The 23542-nt window shown below is 46.5% G+C and overlaps 3 protein-coding genes across 8 annotated transcripts in view; all 3 read left to right on the forward strand.

The window, feature by feature from the left end:
- Window positions 1-1070: 1070 nt before the first annotated feature.
- On the forward strand, window positions 1071-5249 carry LOC118504342 (isoleucine--tRNA ligase, cytoplasmic). The gene is made up of 2 exons (XM_036038703.1): window positions 1071-1463; window positions 1528-5249. The coding sequence occupies exons 1-2, from the start codon at window positions 1324-1326 to the stop codon at window positions 5045-5047; spliced, it is 3660 nt and encodes a 1219-aa protein (XP_035894596.1). The 5' UTR covers window positions 1071-1323; the 3' UTR covers window positions 5048-5249.
- Window positions 5250-8246: 2997 nt separating this feature from the next.
- Window positions 8247-10204, forward strand: LOC118504346 (probable maltase). Its single transcript, XM_036038713.1, has 2 exons — window positions 8247-8467; window positions 8529-10204. The coding sequence occupies exons 1-2, from the start codon at window positions 8275-8277 to the stop codon at window positions 10130-10132; spliced, it is 1797 nt and encodes a 598-aa protein (XP_035894606.1). The 5' UTR covers window positions 8247-8274; the 3' UTR covers window positions 10133-10204.
- A 139-nt stretch (window positions 10205-10343) lies between these two features.
- The window catches only part of LOC118504344 (nephrin-like), a 140293-nt gene continuing 127094 nt past the window's right edge, over window positions 10344-23542 (forward strand). For 4 of the 6 annotated variants that reach the window (XM_036038705.1, XM_036038709.1, XM_036038708.1 and 1 more), the window contains exons 1-2: window positions 10344-10876; window positions 12710-13106. In XM_036038705.1, coding sequence (XP_035894598.1) covers window positions 12935-13106 — 172 coding nt within the window. In that variant the 5' untranslated portion in view covers window positions 10344-10876; window positions 12710-12934. Of the gene's footprint in view, window positions 10902-11141; window positions 12616-12709; window positions 13107-23542 lie in introns of those variants that run through there. The other 2 variants (XM_036038706.1, XM_036038707.1) reach the window with 2 other exon arrangements.

Consider the following 23542-nt stretch of genomic DNA (forward strand, 5'->3'; position numbering starts at 1 on the left):
AGAACTATATGAGTCCTAATATTGTTATTGTAGAAGTATGTCATGTCTTTTGGTATTTTGGACTCTATTTCATCACAACTGTTTCTACGCATGCAAAAAAAAACTCACTAACCAGCTGTGGGTCACAGAGAAAACACAGATTCAAATAAATTCTCTTTCTGGGATTCTCTTTCAAAATAAGGTTATCTTTTTTCCAAGCATCAAGTATGGACTGATCAACATGTGACTCCATGATTTAGCCTCGTTCCGAGTTCAAATTTAGTTTCATAGGTTTCTTCTTCTTCTTCCTTGGCATTACAACCTCGAGAGGTCTCGGCCTACCATTTCTGGCTTTTTTGTGACTTAATTTTACCCGCAGCAAAGTAGTCAGGCCTGCGTAAGGGGGAGGCGGTATGGATGGGATTAGAACCCCGGTCCTGCCGTGTGAAGACCGGCGTCGTTATCGCCTAGGCCACTGGACCGCCCCATAGGTTTCTTAATATAAGAAAAAAGCAATCCTGTTAAACTCAGTAATAGAGAAAAATTGAATGGAAAATATATTTACAGCTGCTTTCAGCACGAGCATACTAGTTTTTCTGCGAAATTTTGTTTTCAATGCACTGTAATAACGAGCCCTGCAATTTTATAAACGTTTGAAAAATGTAAACAAAACAGCTTTCACTACGTTTCAAGTCAATCCAATTCACAGTGGCTTGACAATGCCCGTAAGGTACGGTCCAATCCGTTCATTCTTCGAGAACAACTCAGTTTCAAGTATTGCACATGGAAGTCTAAACAGATAGATACTCTGTTGAATTGTTCCATGAAGCAGTGGTTACACGACGATCAACAACTGTTGCTGTGCAAATGAAATAGAGTATAAAATTATATTTTATTGAAAAATGTGTTCAAAAACTGCAGTAAAAGTTTGATAAAAATTAAATGCTTATTATTTTGTTTAGCATTCACGGGATTTTTTCAATTTCTGAGTAATGCTTTGATGTTTTAAATTTATTTATTCCACATTCCCACTGAATGCATACGTCTAGCCTCTCCTTAGCATCGATGCCGGGTATTTTACGCAAAACGTCATCCTGCAACTTTGTAGGTTATCCACGGGAACTCCACTGCGCGTGCAATAGGAACCTGCATCGAGTGAAGAAAAGTCTGGCTGACGAAATCCGAGCACGGTGTGTTGGCAGCCGTAGTGCAATTGTGCAAGTGCAGCATATCTGAGCGGTAGTTGCAAGTTCATCGATTTCCAGCTACGCCCAAGCTCGCGAGCACGTTGTTTTTGTTGTACACACTTCAGGCGAGCACCATTTATTGCTCGACATTGCAACAATGAACAACATTACCACCGACGAGATGACGCGGCTGCCGGAGACGATAAATTTTCCGGCGGAAGAGGAAAAGGTGCTTGCGTACTGGCAGACTGAGAAGGTGTTTGAGAACTGTCTGAAGCAATCGAAGGGAAAACCCAGGTAAAGTTGTTGCTGTGCGGTGTGGTGTCGTGTTGTTAGCTAACATTGGTTTTCCATCTACCAGATACACGTTCTACGATGGGCCTCCGTTTGCGACGGGTCTACCGCACTACGGGCACATTCTGGCCGGTACGGTAAAGGACATAGTGACGCGCTATGCGCACCAGCAGGGTTACCACGTGGAACGTCGGTTCGGCTGGGATTGTCATGGACTGCCGGTGGAGTACGAGATTGACAAGACGCTGAACATCCGCGGACCGGACGACGTGGCAAAGATGGGCATCAAGGCGTACAACAACGAGTGCCGGAAGATTGTGATGCGGTACGCGAACGAGTGGGAGCAAATCGTGGGCCGGATGGGACGGTGGATCGATTTTAAGAACGACTACAAGACACTTTACCCGTGGTACATGGAGTCCATCTGGTGGGTATTTAAGCAGCTGTACGCGAAGGGCTTCGTCTACCAGGGTGTGAAAGTGATGCCATACTCGACCGCCTGTACGACGGCCCTGTCGAACTTTGAATCGGGCCAAAACTACAAGGAGGTAACGGATCCGGCCGTGTTTGTGTCGTTCCCGCTCGTCGATGATAAGGATGGAGCGGCACTGGTCGGATGGACGACCACACCGTGGACGTTGCCCTCTAATCTTGCTTGCTGCGTACATCCGGAGCTGGTGTATGCGAAGGTCCGCGAGACGAAGACAGGCAAGGTTTACGTCATGATGGAGTGCCGCATCGAGTCGCTGTTGAAGGGGCCGGAAAATTACACTATTCTCGAAAGTTTCCCTGGCTCAAAGCTGGCGGGTTTACGGTATGAGCCACTGTTTGATTACTTCCGGAAGTACGAGAGTGTTGGATTCCGTGTGCTTACGGACACGTACGTAACGGAGGAATCTGGTACGGGAGTGGTCCACCAGGCGCCATACTTCGGTGAGGACGATTACCGCGTGTGTCTGGCGAATGGAGTGATCAAGCGTGATCAGGAGATTGTCTGCCCGGTGGATGCAAGCGGCAAGTTTGTCGAGCCTGTTGCCGATTTTGCTGGACTGTATGTGAAGGATGCGGATAAGGCCATCATCAAGCTGCTGAAGGAGCGTGGCCGACTTGTGCTGGCATCGCAGGTTAAGCACAACTATCCGTTCTGCTGGCGATCGGATACACCGCTCATCTATAAGGCCGTCCCGTCATGGTTCGTACGAGTGGAACACATGAACAAACAGCTGTTAAACTGTAGCTCCCAGACCTATTGGGTGCCGGAGTACGTGAAGGAAAAGCGTTTCGGCAATTGGCTTCGGGATGCGCGTGATTGGGCCATCAGCCGTAACCGGTACTGGGGCACGCCGATCCCGCTGTGGATTTCGCCCGATGGAAAGGAGATCGTGTGCGTTGGCAGTATCGATGAGCTGGAACGGTACTCGGGAGTGCGTGTAACCGATCTGCATCGGGAGAGCATCGATCACATTGAAATCCCGTCGGCTGTTCCTGGAAACCCACCTTTGCGCCGAGTGCCGGAGGTGTTTGACTGCTGGTTTGAATCGGGCTCGATGCCCTTCGCCCAAAGCCACTATCCGTTCGAAAATCCGGCTGAATTTATGAACAACTTCCCGGCCGACTTTATTGCGGAAGGTATCGATCAGACTCGCGGTTGGTTCTACACGCTGCTCGTTATTTCGACCGCACTGTTTAACAAAGCGCCGTTTAAGAATCTGAACGTTACCGGGCTGGTGCTGGCGGCCGATGGGCAGAAAATGTCCAAGCGTAAGAAGAACTATCCGGATCCGATGGAGGTGGTCAACAAGTATGGTGCGGATGCGCTGCGTCTGTATCTGATCAACTCGCCGGTTGTGCGTGCGGAGAACCTCCGGTTCAAGGAGGAAGGAGTGCGGGACATCATTAAGGACGTGTTTCTACCGTGGTTCAATGCGTTCCGCTTCCTTTTCCAGAACGTGGATCGGTTCCAAAAGGAGGAAGGTATACGGTACCGGTACGATGCGGTGCGACACGCCGAAAAACGCTCCACCAACGTGATGGACGTGTGGATTATCTCGTTCAAGGAATCGCTGCTGAAGTTCGTCACGGAAGAGATGAAGGCGTACCGGTTGTACACCGTGGTACCGCGGCTGACCAAGTTCATCGATCAGCTCACGAACTGGTACGTGCGCATGAACCGGAAGCGTATTAAGGGCGAATACGGAGTGGAGGATTGTTACCACGCGCTGGACACGCTGTACGACGTCCTGTTGGCGATGGTTAAAATGATGGCTCCCTTCACGCCCTATCTGACCGAGTTTATGTACCAGCGGCTGCGATTGCTCTCGAGCGAACCGATGGATGGTAGCGTCCACTACCAGATGATGCCGTCCTCGAATGGACGGTACATTAATGTGCCAATCGAACGAGCTGTGGCCCGGATGCAGGCGGTCGTCGAGTTGGGTCGAGTGATGCGCGATCGACGCACGATGCCGATCAAGTACCCGCTGACGGAGGTGATCGTGGTGCACCAGAGTGAGCAGTATTTGGCCGACATCCGTTCCCTGGAAGCGTTCATTCTTGATGAACTGAACGTGCGCCGCATTACACTAAGCTCCGAGCGGCAACGGTATGGAGTTACGATGCGAGCTGAAGCCGACCACAAGACGCTCGGTGTGCGGCTAAAGAACGACTTTAAGCAGGTGCTCGGTGCGATCAAGCAGTTGTCCGATGCGGATATTACGCGTCAGCTGGCCCAAGGCCACTTCGAGATCGCTGGCCATCGGGTAGAGCTTGAGGAGATCCGGTTAATCTATCAGTTTAGCGGCGGTAACGACTCGTTCGAAGCGCACAGTGACAATGACGTGCTCGTCCTGCTCGATATGACCCCGAACGAGGAGCTGATGCGCGAGGGTACGGCGCGCGAGATCATCAACCGCATTCAGAAGCTAAAGAAGAAGGCTAAACTTATCCCGACCGATCCAGTGCTGATCTACTACACTGTGAGCGGTGGTGACAGTGAGGTACGCAGTGTTGCCGAAAGTCACCACAATTTCATCGTCGGTACGGTAAAGTCTCCATTCGTACCGTATGGTCCCGAAGCTGCCACGAAGCCGGTGCTGATCGAGGAGTCGCAGGAGCTCAAGGGTATCACGCTCACCATTACCATCTGCTCACCGCAGGATCGTGAAGTCCCGGCCGTACCTTGGGTGAATTTACAGCTTGATGAGACTCTTGTTCCCCGTTACCAGTCGTCCACTTCAACGCCGTCTCGCAAAGCTTCGCTGCTGCTAACGGGCCGCACAACCGGCAAGCCACTAACGTACGGTCAGCTGCGCCAGGAGGTGGAAACTCTTTTTGGGCTGAAGGATATGGCGTTCAATGTGCTCGTCGGATCCGATGGTCGGCGACTGGAGGCAGGCAATTGTGATCCGAAGTTACTTCATCAGCAGACACTGTACGTGACGCTGGGTGAAAGTTTACCAGCGACGGGCTGGACACCGTCTCGCATGCCCTACGTCCCCTTTCGAAACGTACAAACGGCGGACGGACGTAAAACGACCGTGTTCGAAGAGAATCCGGTTGGCGTGAGAGTACCGGTACCAGCACTTTAAGTGATGTCGATGCTAGTTTCATCGTTGCCTATTAGAACCAACTGGACTTGGATTGCAATGACATTTTGTTACGCGAAGAAAGTAAGAACTCGTTGTTTTTTTACCCTTTCTTTCCCATCTGCTCTGAATTGAAATGCTTAATATGAATTTAAGAATGAATTATATTAATAAAGAACTACCACCCGATCCTGATGCAATGCAAGTTGGTCGTGTTACTTTGTTTAGCATTTTTTGTATGGTTTAGCCACGCGAAAGAAATGGAAAAAAATAGTACGAAGGAAAAACAAAAAACGGAGGTGATGTGAATGTGCCACCTCTGATCTCTGCGACGATCTGGTCGGATTGAGAGATAGGATGCGCCCGATAAGGATTGGAGCAAGCGATTAGCTTAATCACCGCCCGGTACTAATGAGAATCAATCATCGCGTCATTAGCGTGAGATAGTCGCAAACGTGCTTCGCATGGTTGGAATTGATGCGGGCTTGCAGATTAATTGCATGTCAAGCAAGGTGGGGTGGCTGAGTGGCCGATCTGGGCGAGATAATGCAATTACTGGGTGGTACTGCGTGCAGGGGAATTCCTCCACCATGGCTCAAGGTATGAAGGGGCTGGAATGCGTGTGCTGTTTGAATACCATTCGATGCAGCTATTAAATTGTTCTAATTGACAACAAGTTTGAATTTAAAATTGGTTCAATCGAAGTGTAGGTAAGTGTTAACATTACAGCTTATTTCGGAAAGCTTCGGGGCAGGGCAACACAATTTACATTGATACACGGTTCGCATTTGAATGGTACATTGTATTTATGAGTGGTATGAATCATAAACTGGTTTTGTTAGAATCAATGAAATTCTATCCGAACTGAACTTGGACGCAGAGGACAGGGCAAACAAGTTTCAATTAACTATTGCTACTCCAGATGTGAATCGAATCGAATGAGAACTGACTTTTTTTTTCGTGGTTCTGAGGTGAACACTTGGTGATTACCACTGCAACTTTTCTAGTGCCGATTGGGTCAGACGACCCCTCTAACAACATTGTTGAGTTGAGACGCATGCAAATATGCTGCTTGCTGACCGATTATACTGCAACCTAACGAAACTGGAAAAAATATAGTCTCGATGCTCAGCTCACCTCTGAAACGATAGTCTCGCATATGCCAAGCCCGTGAGCAGTAAAACGTCCGTTTTAAAAACAGAAGCAGAAGTTGCACTGCATTATTGATAGTTAAATTTTATATTTTATATCTTAACATAAAAAAGTATCTATTCTTCTTTGGCACTAAAAGATTCTCATCAAGAGATCCTCCTTTCCAGCTTGCTTGATTTTACTGTACCCATATTTAGATAGTTCTTCTTCCTTGGCACTACAACAACATCGAAAGGTCTCGGCCTACCACCATTTCTGGCTTTCTGTGACTTGATTTTACCCGTAGTAAAGTATTCAGCCTTACGTACAAGGAGGCGGTCTGGATGGGATTTGAACCCCGGCCCTACCACCGTGTGAAGACCGGTTCCGCTGTCGCCTCGCCTATCGGATCACCACTAAAGGTGCGTATTTGGCGACGATACGAACCTGGGATGACAATGGATGATACGCAGTGGTGCGTGGGAAAACCAGCAACAAGGCTTATCCAGCAATGTGACGAAGTGCTAAGTAAGTCAATTTATTGTTCGTATCGTTTACAATAATAATTGAAGCAGAGAATGGAAGGCATACTGGTAGGATGAGACTTAATTAATTAAGAATGGTTGCAGAAACGTTAAGACCTATGTAGATCAGATTACAAACGTAAAATAAAACGCATCAGACTTTATATTTCACAGTTTTTGTACTGCCCAATTGCTTCTGCCATCGGTTACTGATGAGCGTTATTTAAATCTGTTTGCAAATATTTGTTTGCACTGCATAAAGTAATGATGGATATATCTGGTTCATTATCTCCTCTACCCAAAATGATATGACCCAATTTTAGACTTGTCAACTACTTTTCATCCCATGCCCTGGTGTTGGTATGAAATGAACAGCAGCTATTCGCTCGTACAGCCTTAATTAATCATCCGCGCTGACTGGACACTATTTCGTACGCAAACGGGTGACAGCGATCGCAACGTTTGCGGGTGCTGATGAAATAAATATGCCCGCCCGTTGCATTAAACGCACGCATTTACCAGCGTGTCGGTCGAGCCACAGAGTATAAGGCCAGTGTTGAGTTTCACTTCCTGTAGGTCATTTCCTTTTTCGCATCGGGAGTCACGTTTCCTTCTGGCGCGGTACGGAATGTTTCGATGAAAGTACGCTCTCGACAACATTTTATCCGATGACCTTGTCGAAACGCGATACAGCCTCCGCTAATAAGGCAAACGGGTTAACAAACAAGCAACATACACTGTACTGCCTCAGAATAAATATGTTGCACGCTACGCTGTCGTGTTACACGTGGGCACAAAACCTGCGGCTTCCGGTGAAAAGTCAAGCGGCTTAAGCGCATCCGGACGAGAAGGTAAGCGATGATAGGGTAGACGGCATAGAAGTTGAATTTAATTTCAACTCAATTTGTACCCACACATCACCCCGATCAGGACAAGCGTTTAGCGTGTGTGTGTGAGTTTGTGTAGGTCAACAGGAGTAATCTATCGCTGACCGAGTGACCGGCTGCGTATCAATAAAATAAACAGATCGTTCAATTAATCTCAACCGAACCGCGTCAATGTCGTACAAAGAGGGGCATTTTTCAACCTCAATCGCGTACAGCTTGCCCGTCGATGCGGTTAACGAGAGCGCATGAATAGGAATTGATGATGTTAGTAAGCCACTGGTAAACAGAATCGATCAACCCACCGCCCTTTCGGGAAACACGGGACAATGTATTTGAACAGCTGGATGGGCGGCGCCACGTCGGTGGTGGGTGGCAAAAACTAAACAAAGCGCACGCGAAATGCATTCCATTGTTGGGCAGTTGTGGTGCATTTGAGGTTTCAAAATTCCGTTAAACGTTAATGCATGCAAATGAGATTGCTTGTGTTTGTAATGGGTAACGCGGATTAGACACCCGTTTGTGGTGCCTTTGCACACGAAAAGGGGAGAAAGCGCGCACTGCTGTTTAGCAATGATTATTCTTCGTGGTAAACAGTTTTCCAAATGGGTTACAATTGTAAATATGCCTCTAAACGGTCATATAAAAGCAGGGTGCGTACCGGTAAGGATCAGCATTTTGCTGTAACAAAATGTATGTAATAGGTATTTTAGCTCTGTTACTGGCTGTAGGCCACACCAGCCAAGCAGTGGATCCGAGACCTCCGCCAAAAGGTCCTCCTCCCAAGGCGGCCAAGTTTGATTGGTGGGAACGTGGCAATTTCTATCAGATCTATCCACGATCGTTTAAGGACTCGGATGGTGATGGAATTGGTGATCTGAAGGGTAAGTTGGTGTTTGAATTTTCTCTACCATTGCACCTATCATCGTGTTGATCGTCCATTAGGTATTACGCAAATGATCGACTATCTGAAAGTGATCGGGATCGATGGCGTTTGGCTGTCACCCATCTTCAAGTCTCCGATGAACGATTTCGGGTACGACATCTCCGATTTTTACGCCATCCAGGAAGAGTACGGTACGATGGAGGACTTTGAGGAGCTGGCGGCCAAATGCGCTTCGATAGGACTGAAGCTAATTTTGGACTTTGTGCCGAATCATTCGAGTGACGAGCACGAACACTTCCGCCTGTCGGAGGAAAGCGTTGAACCGTACCGGGACTACTACATCTGGCATTCGGGTGTGCTGGATGCGAACGGTACACGGCATCCACCGTCCAACTGGATCAGTGTGTTCCGGGGCAGTGCCTGGCAGTGGAGCGACAAGCGCCAGCAGTACTATCTGCACCAGTTCCAGAAGAAGCAGCCGGACCTGAACTATCGCAATCCAGCGCTGGTGGAAGAGATGAAGAATGTGATGCGTTTCTGGCTGAACAAGGGTATCGCTGGGTTCCGTATCGATGCGTTACCGTATCTGTACGAAAGTGAGGAAGTGGATGGCCGTTACCGGGACGAACCGCTGTCGGGACTGGTTTCGGACGATCCGAACAATCCGGCCTATCTGACGCACACGGAAACGAAGGATCAGCCGGAAACGTACGATATGGTGCATCAGTGGCGTGCGGTGGTGGATGAGTATACGGCACGGGACAACGTTACGCGCATCATTCTGACTGAAGCATATACGGCACTGGAGAACACGACCCGTTTCTACGGAACACCGGCAGCGCCTGGTGCTCAGATACCGTTCAACTTCCAGCTCATTACGCAGCTGACAGTGAACAGTACGGGCAGCGATTTCGTTAATGCGGTCCAGAGTTGGGTCCGAGCAATGCCGCCCGGTGCCATCGCGAACTGGGTGCTGGGAAATCATGACAACAGTCGTATTGCGACCCGACTCGGTGTCGAACGGGCTGATCTGTACAATATCGCACTTCAGACTCTGCCGGGCATAGCGGTGACGTACTACGGTGAGGAGATAGCTATGAAGGATCGTTGGATCTCGTGGGAAGACACGATCGACCCGGCGGGTTGTAATGCGGATCCGGACACCTACACGCTGTACTCGCGCGATCCGGTTCGCACTCCGTTCCAGTGGAACAATAGTACGAACGCTGGTTTTTCCAATGCATCACGCACCTGGCTACCGGTGGCGGAAGGGTACGAAGAGTTGAATGTGGCCGCCCAGCTGGTGGCACCGCGCAGCCATCTCCGCACGTTCATGGAGCTGACCGACTACCGGAAGCGACGACTGCTGGCGGAGGGTGACTTTAATTTGCAGCTCGTTGGTACGAACTTGGTGCTGTACAAGCGGTCCGTACCGAGGGTGGGCTATGCGGTGGTGGCGTTGAACTTCGGAGCTGAGCCGGTGGAGCTTCCGCTGGATAAGGTGTTTCCGGGCACGGGAGAGCGTTGGCTGAAGGTGGTCGCTAGTTCGCTGCAGGTGAAGCCGACTTCCGGGACGTGGATCAATGTGCGGTTGTTTAAGCTGGCGCCCAACGCTGGAATTGTGCTGGAGCGACGTACGGGACGCAACGATGTTGTGGCTTAACGGGAATCCTCTGTATCATTTAAAGGTGATGGGTAGAACGGGTAGAATAGAACAGTAGCTAGACAAGCAAAAGTGTGTTGACGAGACGTTTTTGTTCGCGAAGTAATGTTGCTGCTACATGTGCTGTTAGCACGGTTTGTTGCAAACCATGAAGGAAAATGAGTGACCAGCGAACTTTAAGGCGTGAGTGCCGCTTCGATAACTCACTGGAAGCGTGAGCTGTGCATCGGGGCACAAGGATGCTGTGAGATCCATGGGGCTCACTTTTTCACTATTTTCATCATCATCTGTTCCGTTTTCTTCTCGGAGGACCTTCTGTATGGTAGAAAACATGTTTTTCATGAGCAATCCTAATTTTGTTTATTTTCCAAAATCAACAACCGAGTGAGAGATAGCCGTCACATCCGTTGTTCACTACTCACTCGCGACGCCACATCGCGTGAGAAGAGCTGCTCTGCTCGCAATCGCATCATTTGCTCAGCCTCCCATATTGAGATTGATAGCGCTTATTGTTCCCAACGGTTTCTGGTGCGATTGTCGCCATGCCGCTCGTACGAGCTCGGTTCCGTTCGGTTCGTCAGTGAGAGTTTGTCCGCAATACCGACAGGATCGTCGTTTTAGTTCGAATGAAAAAATCGCTACCAATCCGCGTGTACGGACAGTGCGACAGTGCGTACCAGTGTGTGTCCGGTTGCGGGGGGAACGTCCCATACCCGCCGCGGTCACGTTCAGCCGTTTGTCCGGGTTCGTGAAAACCGTCCTGCTCGTGGTGCGGGCTTTTGGTGACACGCGTTTCGCTACCAAACAATCAGGCTGGCCATGCACGAGCGGCGACCGATTGATTAGTAGCGACCGTTTTCTGTGACAGTTATTGGTCGGTAGTCTTGATTCGCTGCCGCCAAGCATGACATGTTACCGGCCAGTGGTCCTAGAGGCCTGGTGATCGAATATACCGGGTTAATCGTACCGGAGTGTGTGATGGAAGCCTACCGAAGGCAAGATTGATTGTAGAATTCGTTCTGAAGCGGATGTTGGTGCTGGTGTTGTGTCTGTTCTGGCCGGAATCAGTACGGCGCAGTTGCAATATGCGGTGTGCTTTAACGCGTTTGTGAGAGGCAAGATGAATTGAAACGAGGAAGTGAATATAAACGCACGTATCGACCGTACGTGACAGTTGAGTTGGATTTATTGATCGTGCGTGAAATTGCTCACACCGGTGATATCTGGCTACGGAGTCGTAGAGGAAAACAGAGAGAGAGAGAGAGAGAGAGAGAGAGAGAGAGGAAGAGAGAGTATATCTCCACCTAACAACCTCACCAATACCGAAACCACCCAACACACCCACCCGGATTGATCTTGCGTGGGATGTCTATCACGTGGCACCACGGACACCAGGCACAACATCAGGGAAGGGGATGCTGTCTCTGTGCGCGTTCACAACTGCTAATGGACGATTGTCCATTGTCCGGTGTCCATTAATCGCCTCAAGTAGTTCCATCGGGCACGAGTGGGTCGACGGTTGAGCGGCTGATGCTTATCTGTGTGGGGAGCAGTATGGTTTTCCAGTGAAGCCCAAGCGGACCCGTACCACCCTCCTGGCTGACTTTCGGAATACGTTGAATGATTTTCGATTTTCCGAGTCTTCTTTGATTGGATTTTCTACCATCGGCCTACCGTTCGTCGGTTAGCGGGAAAGACGGGCTCGGGCTCCGTGGCTGTGTAGGTGAGACGGTGTGGGTGATAAATTAATTAATTTCCACCAGCAACGGCCGCCCGACCCGGTTCGCTGGTTCGATCATTTCGATTCTCCTAGCAAGAACACCACCGTCAGGTTCCGAATCGTCTCAGGGAAGCCCTCGTCTTGGAAGTTGGTCGAATCATTACGTACACTGTCCGCTTCAAGGAAACGAAACCTTTTGGTGGTCCAGTTTCTACAAGTCGAAACAGGGGACAGAATAAAGGAAAATTCACCCTAGTCGCTCCCTTACTTTGGTAAATCCACCACGCTTAAGTCTGTAGCACGTGGTGCCACCCGGTAGTTAGTGTACGCGCGAGGGTAGAAAACTTTGTTGCCACCCACTTTGATCCGTCCATCGGCAGTTCCGAGCGCGCGCTAAATAGTAGTGAAACACGCGCGAAAGAAGTTAGCAAGTGGCAGGGCCCGAAACCTAAAATTCACCAGGTGTTATTTACACGTCAACGCACGTTTCCGTGTTCGGTTCATGGTGCGTGAAGGACGTTAACGCCATTGGTCCCGAAAATCCTGCTCCTGTATGTCTGTGTGTGTGTATGTGTAAGGGGAGGACCGTGAATTGAGCCTTTCGAGTTGCTCACTCGTGACCGAGTGACGTAAACCCCAGCCGTTCCGTATTTCGCGCCATGCTTTCGTGAGCATCTTCCGCGGACACACAAAAATGGTTGCTTTTCGAGTGTGTGCCGAAGTATGCGATGTGTGCCCAAAACGTGAAACAAGTGCTGCTGCTGTGAGTCGAGCATATGTGTGATGTGTTGCCCGTAGTGCTCTAGTGCAATCAGTGCGAGTTCTTTATCGTGTTTCAACCATTTTTTTTTCTTTAGCGTTACCTGCATCTCAACGATGTACCACGTTGGTGGTGGTGCTTTCCCTGAATGGTGCCCTTATGGCAGAGTAGCGAGCAGAAAAGTTCTTCAATCATCGCAACAAAATTGTGTTACAGGGTAGAGGTGTTCGGTGTGGGCGAAAGGCAAGCAGGGAGAAGAAAAATAAAAAAGAAAAGCAATTAGCCATTGGTGGAAAAGTGGATAAAGCGAAAGATAGTAATTATGTGCATTAAACTGTGCCCCGGTACGGTGGGCATCGGAAGGCCAGTGTGGAAGGTGGGAAGGCGGAAGCGTTCGTCGTTGGCGTTTCTGGTGCTGGTGGTCCTGTGCGGATTGTCAGCGTCCACGTTTGTTGGAGGCACGAGCAGCGCTAAGGATGGCGAATATGAAAACAGTAAGCGAGAGTTTCATGAAACTGTTTGATTTTCTTTCAAGTTTTTGTGTTGATTGTAATGGTTAAATTGGTATGTTATAAGGTGGCACCAGTTTTCTTCACTTGAACTGTGTAATGATAAAGGATCGTTTAATGGTGGATGTCGAACATTGTAGAATAATTGCCAGAAAAGTATAATTTGTTCTATTGGAGCTCCTAAAAGTATGCAATCAGAATTTTGTTCACATAACTCACCACGGGACTCTATGTGATTCTTTATTATACACCTCGAGGGATTTACATTCACAAAACAATACGTTTTCAGAGGCATTGAGACTTGAATAAAAATTCTTTATTAATTTTACAATAATTATAGAAGATTAATAAAAAATCAGGATGTATAAAAATGGAGACTTTGCTATACTTAAATCACATTTTAATGTTGACATCTTAATGGTTTGTGTAGGTTGACATGATGGGATTCATGTAGGTTTCTTTTAAATGGGATTTTAGGACAATTATTTTTGGCTAAGGGTAACCGGATAAAGATTATCGGATTAGTTACTAAATCGGGTCAGAAAGTATGAAATTACTAGAATTACACGAAAGTATAATATTAGTTGCACCTTACTCGTTGCACGCTCGACTAACGAGCTGTACAGTAATAAAGGTACAAAAATCCTGAGGGATCTGATCTGAGGTTTGGTTTTATGATTTAAAACTGATTGTCGTTAACCAGCTACATGCAATCTTTGGTGTACCGTATTTGGTAAAATTTACATTGAGATATGTGGAAAACGCCGAAAAGTATGAACAGCAATTTATTATTCACATCCGTGTGGTAAAGTTGATTTGCTGCATGAATTATTAAGGGATTTCTGAAACGATTCCCATCTATAATACCGTACTTAGGCAAATTATTATTCCTCAAGTTCTTGGCCATGCGTTAAGCGGTGCAAGAGTAGGACAGGAGAAAGGGTCGAAGGAATTTTTGGAGTAAAATTTATAATCTTGTTCAATGCACTATTTCACCCCACTTCGAGACGTGGTTTCCTCTGTTCCCGTTTCCCTACTTTCCACGGACAGCTTTGTCTCACTAACTGATACTTTGAAAGTCAAAAAAGAAGGTCCTCTGGCAGAAAAAAAAGAAAACAAAATAACTGACCTGAACGGGTCGTTTGCGTACGTAATGTAATAATGCAAAGTGGCTTGCTTCACAGCAGTCGAGTGCGCTCAACAATACGTGCCCTTTGCTGTGCCAAGCGAATCGTCCGAAATGGTTCGTAGGGATATTCCCTTATTTCATGCCACTACCGTCCAGTGAGCTTGCGTGTGTGTGTGTCTGTGAGGGAGCTGCTTTTTGAAGCTAACCACGTTGCTTCAACCACGTGGTGAACATCGAGCGACATAACTTTCAGTATCAGTGCCATGCGGAACATGCCCCCTTGAGAGTGTCTCTATTCTGCAGTGCAGTCCCACCACCACCACCCGGACCGGACTGGAACGGGAGTTAGTGTTGTGGGTTTATTTCAATTTTTACAACCCACTGGCAGACTCCACCCAACCGTCCCGCTTCATCCCTTTTCTGTCAAAGGTCAACTCTTTTTCGGCCACCAGCGTTTGGGTTATGGGTCTGGGTCTGTACGCGTTGCGTGCGTACGATTAAGTGGATTGTTGGTGCGGAGCTTGCTTGCTTGGGCAACGGTTTAGGAGAATGTAAATTTGTAGTCTATTTCATTTTGTCCCATCGAAACGGTTCTTCACACGCCCTGGGGCTAGGGCAAACATTGGCGCCTTCTGTGCTGTGCGGTGGAACCCGTAGACCCCAGCTGTACGGGGACGGAAGCAATCAACGGAAGAAGTTGGTGCGTAATACGGTATGCAAACATGGAGCAAAACATGGAAGTACGAAGCCATAAAATGGTGATTCTAGTTCTACGGATGCTGTACCCTTCGTTCGCCGCTTTTCCTACGGGCCTTACCAATTGAAATGAATCTCGTGAGCGTGATTCTGGGAGCTTCTGGTGGGCACGTAATGGGGTGTTCCTGGCCAACCTCTAGGTACCACCCCAAGGGTACGGTGAAGCTTTCGCTCCATACTCCCCTTGTTCGTCGAGCACTGAACAGCAAAATGGAAAATAGAGTTCTGGGAAAGAAAACTACCCGGACGAAAAATGAAAGCTCGGCCAGCCTCGAAACCGTAACAAGTCAGCGCAGCATGGAACACGCTTTACAGGATTAAAGTGGCACAGACAGTAGGCGCACGAACGCATGTAACAGGGTACGGAACTCAAAAAAAAAAAAAAAAAAAGCACATCACCCTCGGTATGCCATTATGCATGCACTACATTCATAGGAAGAGACTTCTTTTCGGATCTTCTTCCTATGTGTGTGCTGTCTTCACCCGCTACAATGGGGATAAGCGGTCGGCAAGATTTTGGGTAGCGCTAGTTGGCTTGTTGAAAGTATCGGGCCGGTGAGCATGCAAATACAGCAGTACCGGAAGGTGTAGGAAACAATGGAAAAAGTTAGCTGCCGGCCCTCTTGCCGGTCATCTTGCAGCACGGTCTGGCAAACGAGAACTCGATCGTAGGCTACTGATTAAAACAATTGGATTATTCGTTTTCGGGGGCAGGCAGCGATGGGAGTGTGCTTCGTGTAGACACAATGCGGAAGTTGTTAGGATTCACTTGTACAGTGTGTGCTCCCCGAGTATCTCCGAGACTCCGGTGCTGCAGACGGCAAGGGGCGAATTCATCCGGCGAATGCCCCTGTGGTGGCGTCTGTGTACGTAGGTGTCAAGCAGTGGGGAATATTTTTATTCACATCCCGCCGCCCTTGAGGGAAGCTCTGGATGATTCTCCCGCAGAGCAAGTTTATTGCCAACGGCTAACCGAGCTGGGTGGCCCCGTTCCAAACCTCGTACATGATGAACATTTGGAGTGGGGAGTATTTTTTTTCTTCCAGAGAACCAAATTTAATGCTTCATGTAGAAGAATGAATAGGCAATGCGCTACTGCGGTGCTGTGTCTGACCGAGTGGGAATGGGCATAGTCTGGAATACTTGTACCAGCAGACATTATGTCCCTTCCTTTTGCGTTCATGGTTTTTGCATGTGTGCAGGCATTAGAGTGCACTATTTTGGGTGATCGAAATTGTGCATGCATAGGCACCGCTCGCTGCTAGTGCTTTGAGGGCAGAGCATTTCCGAGTAGGCTTCGGTAATGAGTTGTAATAATGATGGTAACGAGCTTTCCCACTTCCTCCGGCTCATGTCTGGCGAATGCTGGCCGTGACCGCACGCCGAATCGACAAATCTCTGCTCACCCGGAAAGATATGGCGATTGCTTATCGGTCTGGCGTTTGCCCGCAGAAGGGCTAGCGTGGAAGGGAGCTCGCCGGCCTTACCTCTACCAAATCCGTATCGGTGAGACATTGTTGCTGGACCCGTTGTTGGCGAGGGGACGAATGGATGGAGCATGTACCAGTTTAGAGGTTGATTTAACTTTTGCATTCAAACCAGAACATGCTGTGGCGTACTGCTGCAAAAACGATTTTCCATAGCTCTTGTTGGAAAATTGCATGTCCGGGCCTGTATTTAGGTCAGTCGAATATCGAAAGTTTACCCAATGGTTTGCTTCGTACGGCTTCATCTGTGCAAATATTGACGGAAGCTTTATCAAAATAGACGTTATTGCAAAAAATTTGCTGAACCGATAAATAATTTTGCTTATCGTTTTAGAACGTACTTGAAAAGTTTTATACAGCGATTTACTTATTCTAGTCTTGCGCTTAAGCACAAGGGATAAGAGCGTTCCCATAAAAAATATTTTCCTGAGATGAGAAAGGCTCAAGCACCAAGTGAATCGTTGCGAAAAAGGTATCGATTTGCACGAGAAAATAGCGGTCCACTTGAAATGTTACGGCCCACTAGCGCTGTAAACGTGTTCACATTAAGTTTTACGTCTTACATCTTACGTCTTACGTCTTTTGCGGCTTACACAACACAACCCAGCCCGTAAGGATGGATGCGTTCTCGGAGTTCGTTCGCACGCTTAGAATGAAGCATCTCCGAGAGAAAGAGAGCGAAAGTGGAAAACCGTCCCCGGTTGTGGTCGATAAATACACCTTTAAAAATTCATAATACTTTGCGAGCTCGGCGAGCGTGTTGATTGATGGATTTTCTAGCCCTTGGAATCCATAGACTTGCGTGCGTGATGCAAAACGGTTAGGTGGATTCTCTTGCGCTGCTCGTGTTCCATTTTACCGGTCGGCAAATAGCAATCCCACCCGGAACTTCTAGGTTATGCTGAACGAATGTCTGGGCATCAATCAAAAAACAGGAAAATATTTCGCTTACCATACCATCATCAACATTTTTTGGTTGGTTGTTGCCGCCGATGAAAAATGTAAAAACGAGTAGCTTATCCAACTTTTCGGTTTCCCCGTAGGGGAGCGGGGGCCTAATTTTTGGGGCCAAATGCGTTGCAAAGGGCACGGGACAAGAACTTTCCGCTTGCTATGCTAAACGAGAAAAGTTTCATTGCTGTTTTGTTTCATTGCTTAGTCCAGCTTGATGGAACGGAATTGACGCTGGAAGCAGAGGGCAGACCAAGGTTTTGGATAAAATAATAATGATTACTTATTCCACTCGGCAGCTAGTTTGTGTCTTGTCGTTTTTTTCACTTTGTTGCCTGTATTGGGTCAGCAGTTTTTTCTTTCCATTTTGTTGTTTAATTCCGGCTCATACACTCGTCAAGCAATCCAAATTTGCCGCACTACGTAGCACTAGCTTGCCCTCAAATGTTTGGCCTGACCGGTTGTCCTAGATATTTTACCGGACGGTTGAACGTATTTTTTTGTGTGTGGTCATTCTAGTATCTTTGGTGCTGCACGTTAGGATGTATTTATGTCTACTTTTTTTTGCTGGCAGAGATTCTTGACGAGTGTTCTTCTCTATCCCCGACATAGCAAAGTAGCTCGTCCAACAAATGGCACGAACAAATTTGAATATTTTTTCCCTTCGTTCCTGGGCGAAAGCTTCGGGCGTACATTTGCTTGTTAATATTTTCGGCTTCCTCCGAATTCCCTTCCGCTTCGTGTCCACGTGTCCCGAGTGTTACGAAAGTTTAAAGAGTGAATAAAGCGTTAAGCTTATGGATGGCACGTGGATGGTGAAGGTCAAGCAGCTCTCGTCCTCGGTATTTCGTCGGGAGCAGCAAAAAAAAGGTGAAAAATCGAGCAGCAGCAATTCTATAGTCGCTTTTTCGGTTGCCTTACGGTCAATTGATGATAATTTCTGTTTTGAGCGAATTATTCTTGCTGTTGACTGTTGCGCAATATTTATCCGGTGCGCTATGGTGCGCTGTGTGTTCCAAAAGCAAAATACGGTGGAATCACGAATTTTTCTGCTCTGGTTCTGCCTGTAGACCGGGTCCGAATGGAATCATTTTTGATGACGGGCGGCCAGCATGTGTCTGCGTGTAGCAGCAGCTATTATAAAATCGAAGTCCTGCGAATGATGCTAGCAGGTTCGTTATGGTTAGAATGTAAAATTAATGAGATTTTTCTATGGAATATGTTAACAAAAGCAAAAGTACTATTATGGCCCACGAACGTTGCACGAACGGTTCTTCGCGGCCTGCGGGTAGTGTAATTTGCTTTGATATGCTAATAGGTTTCTGGAGGAGGCTGGTTGCAAAACTCTTTAAAATTGAAGCGAAAATAAATTTCTTTCCGATCAAACGAATATTTATTTTACATTTAAGGCTAGCAACAGCAGCGTATTTATCACTGCTACTGTAAAAGACGAGAGTATGCTTTCGATTTACAAATGCTTGTTGTAATGTGTAATTTATTGTTAGCTTATGCGTGAAGTACAAAAGTAGAATTTTTTGGATAAATGCAATTATTCCGGTAAAGTTTTGTGAAATTCAGAAAATGTATGGCAACCTGATCTGCACATGAATGGTTTCATAGTTTTTACTTCAAACTAATCCAATGCATGTTGTTATCTTCTTTCACGTGAAAATTCTGAGACTTTCATTGCGAAATACAATATGATTACATTTAATGTGGTTTTTCATACACAATTACAATTGTAAAAAAAGGTAAAAAAATTAATGGCAAATAATAAACATGTTGAAGGGTATTGCGAGGAAAAACAAAACAGACATATAAAGCTAATTGTATAACGGTTAATAAAAAATAATTGTATTGCTTGCCCGGGTAGATAAAAGGAAAAGTGAAGCCCTGATTTAGCATTACTACACAAAAATGGAATGTAAACATGGTGAACCTTGCGAAGCGGCATTGTAGAAAGACATAACAAGCATTTAGCAATTCATTAACTGGAAAATCTAAATGAGTGGTTTAGATCAAATAAAACATTGCTCTTGTTGGTTCGAAACACGTATGATAAACGCACATTATATATTGTTTCGCAGAGGGCTCAAATTATCAACACAAAGTGTAGTGCATATTGAACAAGTCTCTTATAACATGCGTCAATTTGTTTAGTATGATAATATTAAATTACTTATTACTCTGACAGGATACCTAAAAAAATACACTACTTTTAAACTATATTGGACAGTTTTACTTCAGCATAACCATAATTGAAAACTTAGTCACTAATTATGTCGAAATACGTTTAACGCATCGCGCTCCAACTTGGAAATAGCTACGATACCTAGAGGCATGTGTGGCTAATCAGTTATATGCAATGGCACTTCACGCTGGTGAGCTGGCTTGTTGGGTTGATGTTTAGCAGTTTTGCCAGGACTATTTATCATTCACTATCCCTTTTCCGCACATTCACCGTAAAAATGTGCAAAAAAAATTACGCAATAATGCAGGCATGATGAATCTTTCCGCACCGGGACGGGTGAACGACACGTTGATTTTTTTTGCCTGAGTTTTTGTTGAATGCACGGGCTGCGGTGAGCGTGAAATTTGTATCATGCTCCTCCCAACGCAAGCTGTACGTGGCAGCACTATGAGAAGTATATTAATTTAATTTTATCCTCAGAGGTTAAGAAGCGAAAGCTTAACAGAGCTCATTAGTGTTGCGTTGCGGGTAGTTGAGCGGTTTGAGGTGCGTGGGCTAAACTTTGTATTCATATCATAATTGGGAATGCTTATAGTTTTTACGTTGAAACAAAACGGAATGTAGAAAAATGTTCCACGAAGGAAGAAACTTTCTATTCCTTTTTACTCCTTTTTAACTAAAGGAATTATAATAAAAATATTATGGGAATGATTTAAAGGAAAATGAATAGATGACATTCAGTAAAATATTCCCATTCCATCATTTGTTTGTGTGAAAGGTTGTATTGAAGAATGAGTTTCGAGCCGTTCTTCGCAGAAGTATATTTAACATTTTATCTTATAGTAAATGATGTTTAATGAAGAAGCATCCGCACAACTTTTGTGATCTCGTACGCTGTTTTACCTTGAGACATTGGTGTTGCTTCTTTTACTGTTTTTAATTGCATACTCCCGTATTCTTAATCTTTGCCTGTTAACCTCTCCAATTACACCACAGGCTGGATAAAAGCGAAAGCCACCCATTAGAATAATTATCTGTCGTCTGTGATTGTAGAAGAAAAAGCGGCGGCTTGCTTCCAAACCGTTAGCTTTAATCAACGCCGGGTCTGACGCCATCTGAGTTACTGCTGTCGTCTATCGACCGGTTAGCCGTCTTCACTGTCATGCGTCGGGTGCGTTCGAGCTAGTATAATGATGCTGGCTCGCACATCCACCGCATGACGCAATGAAACGAGCCATAAAATATAACCTTTCTACATTCCCTTTTTTTTCGCGGTATCCGGGATTAACACAGCTCCGAATGGTGCTGCAGTATCATGCGGTAGTGAAAATGTCTATTGAGAGAAAAAAAAAAACACACACACAACAAAACGGAACTCCACAACATCAACACAACCGTCGAATTTTCCGCAGTCCATAACGAGCGCGTTCAAGTGCTTGACACTCGGAAACAGTGAGACAGAAAAGTTGACACTGTTGTTGCTGTTATTGTTGTTAGGGTTGTTTTACCGCAACCCGGCTGCTTGAGGAAATTGACCCAATCTAACGAGTTCAGTCCCATCGAACGGTGTTTTAGGGGCAACTTAACTAACCTTTAAACTTTTTGTACGGGCTTGTTACGTTAAGCTTGCCGTTCAAGAAGGGTGGATGCTGGGAGGGTGATGGGGGAGCAGAGGAAGGTTACCTATAGGAAAAGGTCATAAAAACCGCACACCGTACAGGGGAGGGTGTTTCAGATTCAGAGCGTCTGGTGGTTTTATGCGAAGAAGCAAGGAGATGATTGTGAGGGTTTGGGGCAAAGGATTAATGCGATGTGATGAAGGTACAGATATCGTCGGTATGGGACGCTCAACAGAAGCATATGTGAAGCAGCAGGCTTAAGTTGATGCTGTAAAAGCCGAAGAGATGCTAATGTACATAATAATTATGTCGCTCATTATTGCTCTTTGTTAGAGAGGGAGATACAGACAGAGAGAAGTCATTTCTAATAAGGTATTTATATATAAATGGTTAAATTACTTTATTATTTGTACCTGTATCATAATTTTAGATGTAGTTTTATCGCAAAATAATGTAAACTAATAAGAAAGATAGTCACATTTTACAACTAAAATTTCTTGTTCATGAACATGTCTCTTCGAAAAAACTAAAATGGTGAAGCCATTTTCAATCTGAATACAACAAGCAAGCTGAACTAATGCTTACTTCATTTGTCCGTGCTGGAAGAGTGTGTGTCTCGCTGCTTTTCAGTGTATTTCGAGTCCTTTTTTTTCCTGGCCTTCTTCGCCACCACCTTACTCATCCATTCTGTGGATGTCGGTGCCGGAGGTTATCTGACAAGTGAAATGATTATGACGATTGTAAAACTTTCCCCACCGGGTTAATGCCGCTCGGGGACCGAAGCGCCCGGAGAGCTGGGCCAGCAGCCCGAATGTTGAACCGTTGGGCCATTGAACCATTGACACGTTTCGCGCGTCACGGTGCCTAGCGGTCGTACTGGGTGCGATTTTCCGGTGACTGACAGAGCGAAGGCGAGAAACCGGGGTGATAGCCGTAGCCAGCGGTGTTAGGAATTTTCATTGGCCCAGCGTTGCCCACCCTGGCGGTGAGGTGAGTTAGGTGCGGTTGATTCTTTGCTTGGCTGAACGCATCGAAGGTTCGACAGGGTGTGATTGTTAATCCGGCAGGATTTGTCGTCCAAGAGAGCAGCAAACCGGCTGGCGTGCGCCATCTCGTTCGGTGTCGTGTATTTGACTTTTGCCGGTGGCTTTTGGACGGGCTTCGTGGTGTGATCTGTGACACGGTACAAGGGCTTAGGATTGATGGTTCAACTACACTACTGGAAACATTGGCACGGCTTTGTTTCGGAGGCCGTTGGGTGGAGTTTGGTTTGATTTGATGGCAGTTAAAGCAGTAATGAAGCTTTCTGTTGAACGCTTTTGAACGGTGCCTTACGCTGTGTGCGCTGGAATTGGTTGGTTGTCAATCATTTGCATTTTAAATGAAGCTCGATCATGCATAAAGTTTAGCGCGGTAGGGTGTTGAGCAAGCCAAAATTATGAACATTTTAAGCTTCCGACACAAACTAACGCGTCTCAAGCCGTTTCTAACACGCTTATACACACGGGTTCAATTCTGACCGAGAAGACGCCCGTTTTTTGTTGTAGAACGATTTCGCTATAGCTTTTGCATAATCATTTCGTTTCACATATACGTGCCATTTTAACGGCAGCAGTGTTCGTTTATGCAAATATTCCACTGCATTGGCGCACGGGTTTTCCTTTTTGGGTGCTTGCGGAGATCGTACGGGGAGTTTCCAGCAGCTGGCAGTCAAATCGTACGTTGCATTAAACGTGGTGAAAAATTTCGATTCACAAGAGAGCGCCAAGCGAACGGGTGCCAATTTCATGTGTCTTTGTTGGAACCGCAGAATAAATGAGCTGAGATGAACGTGCAGTGGTTGCGGTTTTTGGTACGTTTGCTGCTACGGTCGATGGCTCGTACGTTTGCTCGGCGTGAGGTTGTGTCGATATTTCGTGTGTCATTCAGTGTGCCGTACTATGCTTGTTCTTCGTCTCGAGAACTGGAGAAAGTCAATAACGAAAGCAATGATTCGTTAGTGCTCCGGAAAGGACCAGAAAGATCGATAGCTTCATTTGAATTTTCATCAATATTAGCAGGATGGAACGAAGGTCAACAAAGGCAGAGGTTTTACCTGTTTTGCGCAGCTAAAGGCTTTTTGTGGGAATTTTTAGATTACATAAAATAGCAGTTTTCTTGTTTGTTTTGCTTATGCTGATGGGTTGAAGTATTGGTTACCGTATTGTACCGTTGTACGAAATGAAAAGCAAACTTCTAACGAACGGTTTGCAAATATGATTGGCTAACCGACCAAGGTTTAATTAAGC

This window comes from Anopheles stephensi, chromosome 2 (assembly GCF_013141755.1).
Source record: "Anopheles stephensi strain Indian chromosome 2, UCI_ANSTEP_V1.0, whole genome shotgun sequence".
Classification (NCBI taxonomy): domain Eukaryota; kingdom Metazoa; phylum Arthropoda; class Insecta; order Diptera; family Culicidae; genus Anopheles; species Anopheles stephensi.

Bases quoted from the DNA above. Each gene is read 5' to 3' on its own strand.
- LOC118504342 (XM_036038703.1), top strand. From the start codon at position 1,324: ATGAACAACATTACCACCGACGAGATGACGCGGCTGCCGGAGACGATA. The intron at 1,464-1,527 runs GTAAAGTTGTTG...TCCATCTACCAG, and splicing joins CAATCGAAGGGAAAACCCAG to ATACACGTTCTACGATGGGC.
- LOC118504346 (XM_036038713.1), top strand. From the start codon at position 8,275: ATGTATGTAATAGGTATTTTAGCTCTGTTACTGGCTGTAGGCCACACC. The intron at 8,468-8,528 runs GTAAGTTGGTGT...ATCGTCCATTAG, and splicing joins TGGAATTGGTGATCTGAAGG to GTATTACGCAAATGATCGAC.